The sequence below is a fragment of the Neopsephotus bourkii genome, unplaced genomic scaffold, assembly GCF_033783945.1.
Source record: "Neopsephotus bourkii isolate Nb327-2 ecotype Australia unplaced genomic scaffold, CSIRO-AGI_Nbou_v1 NB_962, whole genome shotgun sequence".
Lineage (NCBI taxonomy): Eukaryota > Metazoa > Chordata > Aves > Psittaciformes > Psittacidae > Neopsephotus > Neopsephotus bourkii.
The window spans coordinates 3,413,603-3,426,600 of NW_026901456.1; the positions used below are offsets into that span (position 1 = coordinate 3,413,603).

A 12,998-nucleotide genomic window follows, 5' to 3' on the forward strand; every position below is an offset into this window, starting at 1 on the left:
GACCCTGAGAGGGTAGGCCACAGGATAAATTGAGAAGAATGTCAAATTAAGAGACTGTCAGCAAATTAGTAAAACCTTGAGATACAAGTGCAAACTAACACTCCTCAACAAGCTGTCAAGATATTACTGGAAATAACAGGATTTCTAATTTATCTATTTAAGATCAGTATAAACTTGTTAAAGTATTTATATATGCATTAAATTAACCACATTATTTAGCACTGTAAACATTTCAAAATGACAAGTGGTTTATTTCAACACACCTTCCATATCATAGTCAGCAGTAACCTCAGCATCTTCACAAAGCAAAGTGGAGCTTGTTGATGAAGGTAGCCCAATATTAATCTTCTCTAGATTCATTTCATCTTCCAAAGTTCTGATCCAATCTGGATTTTTCAAACTTATGTTTATAATCCTTCCTAGTAGCTGAATTGACAAAAAAGGTATGCACAAACCAGAAACTGTTAAAATTCATCATTCTAGATTTAAAAAGAAAAAAAAATAATACTGAAAATGTCACAAGTAAGGCTACCAGAATTTATGTCACTAAAAAGGAACACTGACACATCACAGAAGTAATTATGCTTTTCACTTCATTTTGGTAATTAAGTACATTTATGCAGTTTAAACTGTTAATTATAGCTACTTAATATTTTTCTAAAGAAAACCTAACAACTTGTCTCATACGGTTTTCCTTTTTAGTTAATAGGAAAACTTCAGGTTTCTTTATTCCGACAGAAACACTACTCTCCATAAAGAAAAACAGACTTGCTTATACACTACATTAATAAAGCTACGTGACTACCAAAAGTAAACCAACCAAACAAAAAAACCCCGAAAAATAAAACTGGATGCAACAACCTAATACGGAACATGAAAAACTTTATTCTTAAAAATAAATGGACAAATTAAAAACCCTGGCCCCAATGAAGACGTCTTTAAAAAGTTGGATTTTCTCTTCCTATAGGAAAGTTCAGTAATTTTTGCATTACCTCAGAACCATTCAAATTCATAACATTCAAAGCAGAGCTTCCTTCCAAAAATGTTACCCACATCTTGTCTTCTACAAACCTGCAAAGTCCATTGGAAACAATAATTAAAATACTTTATCCTATCAACTAACTTTTCAAGCCTCGTATCTTAAAGATTTTTCAGTGATTCATTTCATGGAGAAAAATTATTTATTAAGTTAAAATATAATTTGTTAATAAGCTTTAATTGAATGCATCCTTACAACAAGAAGCAAAAGAGAGACCCAGGTAAATAACACGGAGTGAAAGCACTGTCTCTTAAAAATTGTATGACTACAGTTACACATTCAATAGCAGTTGTGTGGCTTACAGGTTAGATATTTGTATTAGTTGTTCCACATGTCATCACACTATGGACTTGGAACTATGCTCCTAGTCTTCTGAAAAAAAACCCCCCCAATCAACCAAAAAACCCCAACCCATAAAACCCAATTCTAACCAAAACAACCCCCAAGCCCCAACAAAATACCACAACACTTATAGTTCAATTAACAGTTTAGTGAATGTGCAACATTCACAGGGATCCTCTCGTCTTCATGTCTTTTAAAATTACTAACCTACTTTTAGAATACAAAGTCAGTAGGAAACTCTATCTCTAGAGAGTAATAGGAAAAATTAAGCCTGAAAACTGAGACACATACAGGTATGTACAACTTATTTTTATCTGTAAAGACATGAAAGTTGAAATCTAAATATTAAAAATTAAGCAGAGCAGATTGTAACTGAAATGCCCATTAAGAAAGTAACTTTATTCAAGAAATAGGTGGGAACAATGAAGAGGAATGAAGTTTAAAACGTAAAAAGTCTTTCTAACCTTATAAGTATAACTTCACCGTAGCTTGCAAATTTTTGAAGCAGTTCATCAATTAAGTTGTCATCAAAATAGTTTTCTTCTGCTGAAGAACTTTTGATGGAGACCATTACAGTACCATCAGGTGGTCCCTGCATTGCAATCACCTCCTTATAAACCTTTTGTCTCTCTTCTGCTTCAATTTCAAATATGTCAATGTCAATCAATGCAACCACAGGCCTTTGAAATATACAAAAAAGAGCTGTAAGCAGAGTATCTGAACAACAAAATACATAATAGTAATAACCAAATTTTCAATTATTAGGAAGTAATGTATAAAATAAAACTGAAACCTATGATCAGATGTTTTCAGCTCTGCTCTTCCGTAGTGCAACAAAGTACCAGGATTCCATGTATAAGGGACGTTACTGTCGCTGTGAAAACTAGCATTCAGAAGATCCAGGTCTTCAGCTACAGCCAGTATTAATGAAAACAAAAAGGGAAAACCACCATGATTGCAAGAATATGCTTTAAAAAATAAATTATTTGCAAATAGAGAAAAAAGCAAGAAAACCAAAACCAAGTGTTCTACAGATAAAAACAGTACTTTTTAAGTACTGAAATATCAGTAACTGGTACCTGGTTCTTGCTCCTCTTGTTCAGCATCACTGTGTTGACTGTAGATGCTATTATCAGCTTTGTTTCACACAAAGGGATAGTTCAGAATCACTAGCACTGTGAATGTCACTAATTGGATTCTATAAGCCAGTGAAAAGAACACTTTAAACAACTTAAGGAAGCATTCAAACCTGATCTGTCAAAAGGCCATTTTCTTCTTCTCCAGAGAATACGATCTGTCCATGCTGGCGTGCGACATTTTTCACTGGTGTCATAGTCATCAGAAAACAGATCATATTTGTATGTGGGAGCAAAATTTATTTTGCCTTCCAAAAATCCCCTAAAAATCTGTAAGAAACGCCAGAAGACAGAAACAGATGGGAAACTGCTTGAAACTAATGAGAATTCTCTTTTCTAACAGTGAAAACCTGTATACATATAAAAAAAAAATAGTAATTTGATAATATGAATCCTTCTCCAAATTTTATCTGCTGAAAACATTCTACATTTGCCACTAAGGCTAAATAGTGACCCTGACCCAGACAGATCATCATCCAACAGAAGTATGCCAACATTTATATCTTTAAACCCAGGCTCATGAGCAACCTACAGTTCCTCTAATGTCATTCAGAACTTGTGGTCACCCAGAACACAGATGCTGTCTACAGCACTTTAATTAGCTGGTTAGTTGCTCATGTGCCAGCAAAAGTTGGGAATTAAGGTTTATATTCCAAGTATCTACCTAAACATGCAAAACATTCCCCCAGATTGACACAAGACAGCAATAAATAGGAGGTAAGGGGTGGGAGACAGAGTCCTTAATATATTTGATATAAACTGAAATACTAGAGAGAGAGGGTATCACCATTTTTTCTCAAGCGAATAGGAAAACAGAATAAAAGGAGATATTATCTGCCAAGAGGACGTACGGTATTTAGAAATACAGTGTTAAATGAAATGAATCAAAACATCCGTTAGGTACTTTGCAATATAGAGAGTCAGCTGACACAAGACCCTAGAAGGCCAGGAGATTTGTTCCCTCCTTAAGTGTCTAAACTAGACATGATCTAATACCCGTTAGTTATCTTAACCAGCTCCAGTCTTAAGTTTAAACTTTTATGGTGAGTTTTATTTAACATCAGAGATCTGAAAAATAGAAAACTTGGGTCTGCATCAGATGACAGGCAATTTAAAAATCTGTGTCAGAAGATCGACAACCTCCTAGGCAATTTCTCTGCCTCTGATAATTGTTTCTTAACCTACTTTTATGAAGAAAGTAGCTATATAAATGCCCTTCCTGAACAGCAGATAGACCAGATAACAACCACATGCAATCACAGAGCTACCCTTGGTAGCCAGCTGATACCTGCTGCTGCCCAGTCAGTCACTTTCAAATAATGGAGTATTACCCAACAATGCAATACTACCCCCTTTTTTCTCCCCAGTCAGGAGATTGAGTCTTTTTCATATTCAGGTAGTTTCCATAGATCTTTCCAGCTTTATAACTGCTCTAAGTGTCCCCAAATCCTCTATACATCTCTTGTTTTGGTCACATTAACAAACAATCACACTGTCTGCCCACTTGAATGTACATGTCATTTTATGTAGGAACTGGGCTTTAAAAAAACCCCTGAAACTTATCAAGTGTTTTCCCTCCTGTTCTGGTGCACAAGACACCAGCACAAATGGAGGAGAACTCTAATTCAGAAAAAACACTACTTATGATCAAATTGCTGGCAAGTAGACAAAACTAACAACAGAGGCAACAGAGGATTATCTGTCATTTTAACGTGTACAGCATTCCCACATAAAGCTGGAAAGAAATAACACACAGTTGCACACAAAATTTAATTAATTACAAATATCCTGTTAGTTGCTACATGCTGCCTCCCAAGAAACCCTAAAAATTAAAAATCTGGAGATTTCTTCAGACTTTGCTACTCTGTTTTTTGGAGTACCAAAGTAAGTAAAAAGGTCTACAATTTGGACTATGCCTTTGTCCAAGAAAATGACACAGTAGCAGCATTAGACCTATTACTGAAGCAATTTAAAGCAACTGGTAACATTACCAAAAGACCTTCTATAGATATATATTTTAACAGCTGCACCTGCTTAAAACATATATATATATAATTAGTAAACTTCAACATGAAGTTCTAATAGATGATAGTGTTTCCTTTTTTGGTGTCACTGGCTCTTCAGGTCAGTTACTGTGAATAAGTTATTAAATGCTGCTGTCGCACCCTTCCATACCACTACCTGGAAAAAAGCGATAAGCAAAACATACTGAGGATATAAGTTTACAGAAGCACCACAGAAAACTGCTAAAGCCAAAACCAAAAATAAAGCATTTTTACGTAATATGTTTAAGATACCTGTCCAGAATTTTTCTGATTCATAAGCTGGTCTCCTGCAATAAGTGAGTCCCAGTTCTGTTGTCGTATTAGGTCCTTAACCTCCTCATTTGGAATATCAATTCGATAATTAAAGTCACCACACCAAAAGATATAATCATGGGAAAAGAGCATCCTTCCCTGTCAAACAGAGGCGAACAATGAAGTTTAAAACATCCAAGAGATTCAGAAATTCAATTTCTAGCTTTAAAATGTAATGCATCATTTCAAGCTGATGAGGACAACTGAAATACACAATAGTATTTACTGTTCATATGGTAGAACAACATAGCCAAGTCTATGGTATTCATAGACACCGAATATGAAAGAAGCAGCAACATCTCTTATGTAGTTTGCATTTCTAAAGAAACATGAGTCATGTGAATTGGATTCTAAAACTCTTCATCTTTCCACTCCTGTTTTAGAAGTCTGCTCTGAGATGGCAACTGATATGTATATCACAAATAGGTTACAAAGGAGAACAAAACACTATCCTGGGATATTGTGGCATAATATCCCAACAAACTGCAAAACAGTATTGACTGTCGGAACCTTGAGATTATTTGAAGACTTTTCAATTACATATAATTTTTTATGGCTAGGGAGAGACAGAAGGGCTCTTTTAGTTCAGACAAAGCTGAAGGCTTAAAGTGAGAAATTTTACTTCCTTGTTTTGATTTTTGCATTGCTCTCAAGTAAATCAAAGCAGATAAACTGGCAGATTAAAAGGCAGCATTTAGGAAACTGTTTCTGGGGACCATAAAAATACAGCACTTTCAAGAAAAACTGAAACATGACCATGGGGACAAACACAGAACTTAAAAAAAAACCCTATAATATAAGATGTGAGAATCCTGCACAGTGCCATAAAAAGTAACAAAGGACAGTTTCACTACAAAATTTAAGACAGTTTTAAGTCTCAAGAAAGAATCTTGTTGCACTGATGAAAGTATCAATTCACTTTTACTTGGTGTTTGATAATCCTTTATGAGAATATGGTACAGAACTGCATAATCCAACTTGACAAAAATGAGAGAGAAAGAGGTTAAAATGAGTGTACTGAAATTAGTGCTGTTTTCCATGTATTTTTTTCTCATAGTTTATTAACTCCAGTGCCCACAAAAGTTATACTGCATGTCAAGAATCTATCAGGTCTTCCTCCTATGCTAAATCCTCGATGCCTAATGCTAGCCACTGAATTCATGCATCACCATCTCTATCAGTCATTACACTGGAAAGATATTTTTTCTGCAGTCATCTATTTCAATAAAACTTGTGGGAATGTAGTTATCTCTGAGGCTTCTAACCCAAGGAAATTTGATTTCCACAGGAATCTGAGGAGGAGCAAAAAATAAATAGAGCTTTTGGATGAAACTGCTGGAGCTCAAAAGGTTTAACTTCTTATTCATTATGGAATTTGAACACTGTTGCTTACCATCGGAAAACTGAGCTTGCGAGCTATTTCTACGAAGTCTTCATTTCTCTCCTTAACTTGTGATTGCCCTGCAGCAAAATGACTGCAGACAAAGCAAAGACTGGATGTATGAAACAACATCCGAATTGCTACTGCACCTTTATTACCAGTGGCTCCTCCCATGCCAGTCTTTACAGTGTCAACAGCAACATCCCTGAAAGAGTTAAACAACTATTAAACCTTCAAATGCAATGGCACAGAAGTTAACAGCTTTAAGTATGTCTGAGTAAGACTTTATGTTGGTGAGAGAACATTTTCACATTGTTCTTTCAGCGATAAGGCCGCTGGGGTATTTTAACAAAATGCCGACAGCCATTGAGGAGGTAACAATTTAACTCTTCAGCTTTTCAAGCTCTCTCGGCAACTGATGAGGCATTTAAAAACTAAAAGAATAAAATAATTTAAGCATGATAAAAGAATTTAAGCTACTAGTTCCCCAGAAGATGGAACAACTCATACACTTCTTAGTACACTTGTATGTTAGTTTGCAATACAGAGCAAACTGAAGGTGACCCAACTTGGGCACAGCTGTGTGTTCACTGACCTGATAAAAGGCGCATGCTGGGGCCTGATGAACACAAAAAGGCAGACGCCCACCAACTGCTCAGAAGCCAGCAGCACATACTTGTAATCTCTTGATATAGTCTTCTGCAGCTCAGCAGCCCAGAGCTTCTGATTGGTTGTGCTAGAAGTGAGATGAAAAATGCCAACAAACAAGTGAGCAGGTATCTAAACTGTTGAGCTAATTGAATAACCTTCATACAACAACCTAAACTAAACCCTGACGTAGCAAGGCAAAGCCAAGTTGTGAATGGTGCTCAAATAAATGCCTCCTAGCAGAGACACAAGCTGTCATGACATCATCATTTCAAATTCAGCCTCATAAAATGCTGCCTCACTTTTCTCAACACCACAGACAATGTTAGGAGCCAGGGCTATCTTTCCTCTATTTCTGAAGCTAGACTAGAGGAGCAAAACCAAAGAATTTTTATAGGGAGCTACTTCCTGGCCTAGAGCTAAAGTTAATATTGGAAAACGAGATGTCCATGTCTTCGATCAAGAAGAAACTTCCTTAGAGACCTAACAGACTGGTTTTCAAAGCTAGTATTGGAAATAAATGAAAAATATCAGATCTGGAGACAGCGTTAACTAGACACAGTGTGAAATTAGGGGATGACAAAACCACCACTCCTCAAGACAAAAGCCTGTGTAAAGGTTGACAGTATTAAAGGCTTTAGATGCTTTTTCCAACGTGTTATAGCTAAACACCAGAAAGCATGCAAAATGGGCAGACAAAACAACAGACAAAGGGAATAGGACTACACATCAAGACTTCACCACTGGTAAAAATATTTTTCATAATGCCCTCTACTAGATTTGAGAAATCCAAACTCATTGATATACATGTAATTCAGGGAATGACAACAAAACCTGACAGTGTAGAAGGAAGCCTTGCTTTATACAGCTCAAAAGTTGATGCAATACACTATATAAAGACATAGCAATACATGGTTTGGAAGAAATTTCACAGGATTTGCTGTTCCAAGCAATAGGAAGGCACAGACAATGCAGAATGCTACAAGCATCAGAGGTAAATTCCTTCGAAGTATTAAATGAAGGAAAAAGTTAAGGGGCTGCTGAAGGTCAATCCAAAATATGGCCAAGTACTGACTATTTGGATCCTTGAGATTACATTAGACATGATCTAAGTGATCACAGCTTTGCTAGGGAAGCTGGGATGAAGTCTGCAATCCTGGCACACAAACTGGCAGACAGAACTGGAACACAGTCAAAAATTAACCCAGACTAACCCCAACCATTACAAAACAGAACAACAAAATAAATAACATTTTACTCAAAAAATGTGATTAACAACTAAACAGCACTGTACAGATTGTATACCGACCTGGCATTCACAATGTTTCCTGCATTTAACTCCACCATTTCTTCAAATCCAATGGCAAATATGTCTACAGGCTTGCTTTTGCGATCTGCATTTAAATATTAAAAAATCTAATTGTAATTTATAATTAAGAACCAAGACATACACATATCTGTTTTAATGTTTATGATCTAATTACGAAGATCAGAATTTTCAAGACAAAATTGTCAGAACACAAATCTTACCTTGGAATTCATGAATTCCAGCTAACTTTGGTGCATCTAGAAGCCAGTCAGTGAGGGTCTGATTTCTAAAGGCAATACTTCGAAACTGCTTCCCCCCGTTGACATTCCACGTCCCGACACAGACTCTAATTTTTTTCGGTTTTGCATACTTATAAAAGTTTTCACACATACTCTTTAGCACTTTTACAGATGCTGCAAAAACATTTGAAAAGACATTATTTTTATATAGAATGTTCCTCCAGGAAACTTGGCAATGAGATCTTTCCCTTTAAAAAATGGCAACAAATCCATGCACAGACATACAGAAAGTTAAACTGTGACAGCAAGATGAATGCAACTTTTCACAAGGGGAAGTACGTCAGCAGACACACTACTTGTCTGGGTAGGATACTGACTGACTGACAGCAGTAATTTGTTCCAAGTAACATATATATATATATAAATGATACATAAAAGAAACATAATTTCTATGTTTTATAAATATCTGTCACTCTTTCATGCTATGTATGATTCTCTATGGAAACCACTATTTTTTGTACATGCCAACACAGGTATCTACCTCATTTTCACAGAGTACATTCATGAAATTCAATCTCCATCACAAAAACAACTGACAGATATGCTCACTTCTAGAAGTGTAAAAATGACTGATATACTACATTTACTAAAATAGGTAAGGTACATTATTTTATCATATAAGCCACAAATCTGAATTATTTTTAGGTTAGCTGAATTCCTAGAAATCTGCTTTAGTGAGGAAAGTAGGCTAGGATTCAAAACAAACTCATTTCCCTGTTACACCAGCCCTTCTCTGTGCCTTGTTTCTGTCTGCCAGATGGGAAAGAGTGTAATGACCCATCTGTAAGGGGCATTGTGAGAAACAAATAAACAAGATTATTCCATGGTCAGACACTAGTTGCAGAGATTTTAAAAGTCCCTTCATGAATCAGCTCCATAATACAGTCATACAGCTGTATTTCCTAATGCAAACAGATCTGAATATTTTTTTTAATTATGCTCCTTTTCTTCTTTATCTCAGTGGAATAGAAATTGCATCAGGTGTAAACAGTGTTGTTTGCATTGCACTTTACCTAATATTTACCTGATATTAATTTACCTATTTTGAATAACCTCACAGTTATGAGACCCAGTGAGAATCTTATAAACAATAGTAGATGGAATTCTTCCATTCACTGTGCGCTGTCTTGCAAAGTGATCAGCTACTGGGCACTGTATTTTCATCCAAATCACCACCACAGGATGATTAGTGAGCTGTTGTTGTCTTTTTAGTTATTCTTTTAAGCTTATCACTTTTAAATTTGCTACAGAATCTTGGCTACCCAATTAAAATAAAAATCAGGGATTCTCCAGCTTTCATGGTTTTGAAACACATGGAAAACGATAAAAGAAAATTATTTATTTGTTGTTTGTGAACTCTTTCACTGCTGAACAAGGTTCCTTGAGGGACTCATGCCTTCCTCACTTAGCATGTTTCAGAGCTCAGGCTGGTCTAGCGGAAGGTGTCTCCCTTCCAGGGCGGATGGAACTAGATGATCTTTAAGGTCCCTTCCAACCCAAACAATTCTATGATCTATGAACAAACCATATATCCATATATGGGCTAATCACATATAAAAGCCAATGAATTGACTGGTGTTTCCTTGGGGTACTAGAAGCAAATCTTACTTGGGATCATGCTTTCCTTATTGTAACCCAGGTAAAACCCAGGTAAGTGAACAAATCAGCAGGGATCTAACAGAATACTTTTAACACTTCAGGTGAAAGCCAAATACTGAGTCTACTCCTGTCACACAGTAGGTGACACTCAGGAAGTCCACCAAAGGAAAACCTCTGAGGATCAAGGACAGAAGCTGATTGCTGAAGAGAAACCAATTCAAGAAATGTACCCACAATATGCACAAGTACCTAAATCAGCCAAAGGATTACCTGAACCCGAGGAACCAAAACAGCACCACAGACACTGTGAAGATCTGCACAGATTAGCCTTCACAGTACTCTGACCAAGTTGAAAAGCAGAGTTTGGTCTTTTATTCTCTCCAAATCCTTTTTCTTTTGCAAATTTAGCAATTTTCAGCTTGATTTTAAACAGTTACTTTTTAGTAACTTTTAAGAAAAGCTGCAAAATAGAATAATTGTCTACCCGTGACATTATCATGAACTCCTAATGTGAAAAGTCTTCCCAAGATAGGATCTGACTTTAGAAGTGAACTGACAATATGCTCATTACAAGCATGAAATTCATACCTTTAAACTAGCAAGCTTTCTAAATTGTAGAATGATTTTTTCTAAATCAGAATAATAAAAAAACCCAACATTTTCATGTTTTCCAAAATACTGAGTGAGCTCACTATTTTTCAGAGCTCCTGAGCCTCCCACATGCATTATTTTCCTACACATTCCTAGCTATTTATATTTTCAACAAAATTGTATCTCACTCTACAATGTTTAAAATCCAATCAATCACATTTTGTGTTATTTTGCAGAAAAAATTCTACTGCTCATACTAGAAAGGCAGACATTTGGAAATCAGTTCTGCAAAGGGAATATTGATTTTAAATTCTTGGGGGGATATTCTATGCAATTTTACTACGACATCCAAATTACTGTAGGTATATTTCAAGATACGCAATTTGTATCCAGATGAAACTCACAGTGAAATGTTAGATCAGGAACTGAAAAAAACGTTGACATGTATGACTCTTTGTGAGTTATAAGCTAGGCTGATACAGTCTAAATGGCAACACCATAAATGACAATGGGACTGTTTATTCCAACAAACGATTTTTAAAACTGACAAAATACCAGCAAATCAGTTAATTTCAGGTGCGTATTACCTGTGGTTCAGATTTCATTATTTAAGTACCCAGTAAGAGTAGTAATAGATACAGTAAAACAGTAGCAGAAAAAGCAAAGCCATAAAGGGAAAAAAAAACATCTAAAGCTCAAAAATACAGATTCTGTTTGAAGTGCTTTTCTAAGGGGAGGTATGTGAGGGGGAGAAGCCTTAAACACTTGAGATGTATTTGAACAATCTAGCTAATGACAAATCCTCATGGTTTCTTCCAAGGATCCTCTTCAGTACCCAGGGGCAGCAGCTACTACCCGAGCACACAGGTTCAGGGGATACTGTGCAAAACTTTGCTATTCTCTTAAAATGGGAGACTTGTCTGAACAATTATTAAGAGCCTCCTTGTTTATTTTCCTCCTTCTCTCCCTTTATCTTACCAGTTTTTAAGAACATACTTTTTTTCCCTGCCACCCATAAACTAAGCATCTGATCTGGTTTCAATGAACCTAATTCCAAGAAGCAGCACAATGAACCCTATTAAGGCAATAGCTCACACATGGATGTTTAAATTTTTTCAACATAAAGTAAACTCTTAACACGTGAGCATTAGGAATATAGTATTTTAAATAATAATGACATGTTGCACAGCTGACAAGTACTTGCAGCTCTCCCTTAAAAATATGGAATAAGCATATATCGTATCTCCCCAAAATTAAGTTTGAATGCATTATGTTGCTTATGTTGTTAACTTACAAAGACATTAACTAAGAGCTTTCAGCAGCTTCTTAACTGAAGAGATTTTTCATGTAATTTTCCTCTATCTTGCTCATCCCTATGTTCTCAAAGTAGAAAATCAGAAGTTAACTATAAAGTTGCCACTTCAGGCCTTCTCTTCACCAAGAGTTTTACCTAAATAAATGCTCTTATACTCTTAGTGTTATGTGCAGAGGTAACTGTTATCTCAATGGTTTTGACGGTACTTTTGCTCCCCAGAACACAAGCGTCAGCATACTATTTCAGATCATTCCAGTACAACACCAACCTTTGCTGGGAGATACTACAAAACCAATCTGTCTCATGCAAGAACACAAGGTAGAGCCTTTTAATGGCAAATAAGATGTTAGAAATTGCACTGAAGAATTTTTAGCTCTTACCCTAAACAAAACATGTAGACAAAACAAGAATACAGGAGCTCCCAAATCAGATAAAAAAGCAAATTCCTTTACAGCTAGAATAAACCATTTTTACAAATAAACCCCAAAGAACTGGCTGCCTCTTTTTCTAATATTTTCCATCCCTTATATTCATACATTTTCACTTTCTTTGTACTAAAGAGCTTTTCTCAGAGTAAGGGATTTGAGGGCACAGCAGTGCCAGATCCGAACACTACTAGAAAATTGAGCCCACAACCAAATGTTATGTAAATAGTCACAAGAAGAAAAATAGCTGCTCAGATATTTACAGCTTAGTTTACTATACCTGATTGTAACGATTGCTCTGAAACTACGGGTGCAGTAAGAAGGAAACGAGAAAAAAATTAGTCAAATAAGTAAGTGGTTTTAAAATTTTTCCAGTAACATGTGAGAGAACATGCTGTAATATACAATTTATTACACATAACCATTTGCATCAGTTAAAGCACATCTTTTATGCTGCAAAATCTAAAAAGTTGTACAACAGTATTAAAAAATTATTTTCTTTTCTTGCTTTATTAACAATGGATTTACATATGATAAAGTATTTCTCTAGTTAATTC

General features: G+C 35.8%; 1 protein-coding gene across 9 annotated transcripts in view; it reads right to left on the bottom strand.

Annotated features, from left to right (window-relative positions):
* The window catches only part of SYNJ1 (synaptojanin 1), a 63,408-nt gene that overhangs the window by 20,737 nt on the left and 29,673 nt on the right, over positions 1-12,998 (bottom strand). For all 9 annotated transcript variants that reach the window (XM_061359068.1, XM_061359063.1, XM_061359062.1 and 6 more), the window contains exons 13-22: positions 8,434-8,625; positions 8,213-8,297; positions 6,851-6,991; positions 6,268-6,460; positions 4,815-4,973; positions 2,631-2,787; positions 2,175-2,292; positions 1,846-2,061; positions 993-1,071; positions 264-426 (exon numbers count right to left, since the gene is read on the bottom strand). In XM_061359068.1, coding sequence (XP_061215052.1) covers positions 264-426; positions 993-1,071; positions 1,846-2,061; positions 2,175-2,292; positions 2,631-2,787; positions 4,815-4,973; positions 6,268-6,460; positions 6,851-6,991; positions 8,213-8,297; positions 8,434-8,625 — 1,503 coding nt within the window. The remainder of the gene's footprint in view (positions 1-263; positions 427-992; positions 1,072-1,845; positions 2,062-2,174; positions 2,293-2,630; positions 2,788-4,814; positions 4,974-6,267; positions 6,461-6,850; positions 6,992-8,212; positions 8,298-8,433; positions 8,626-12,998) is intronic.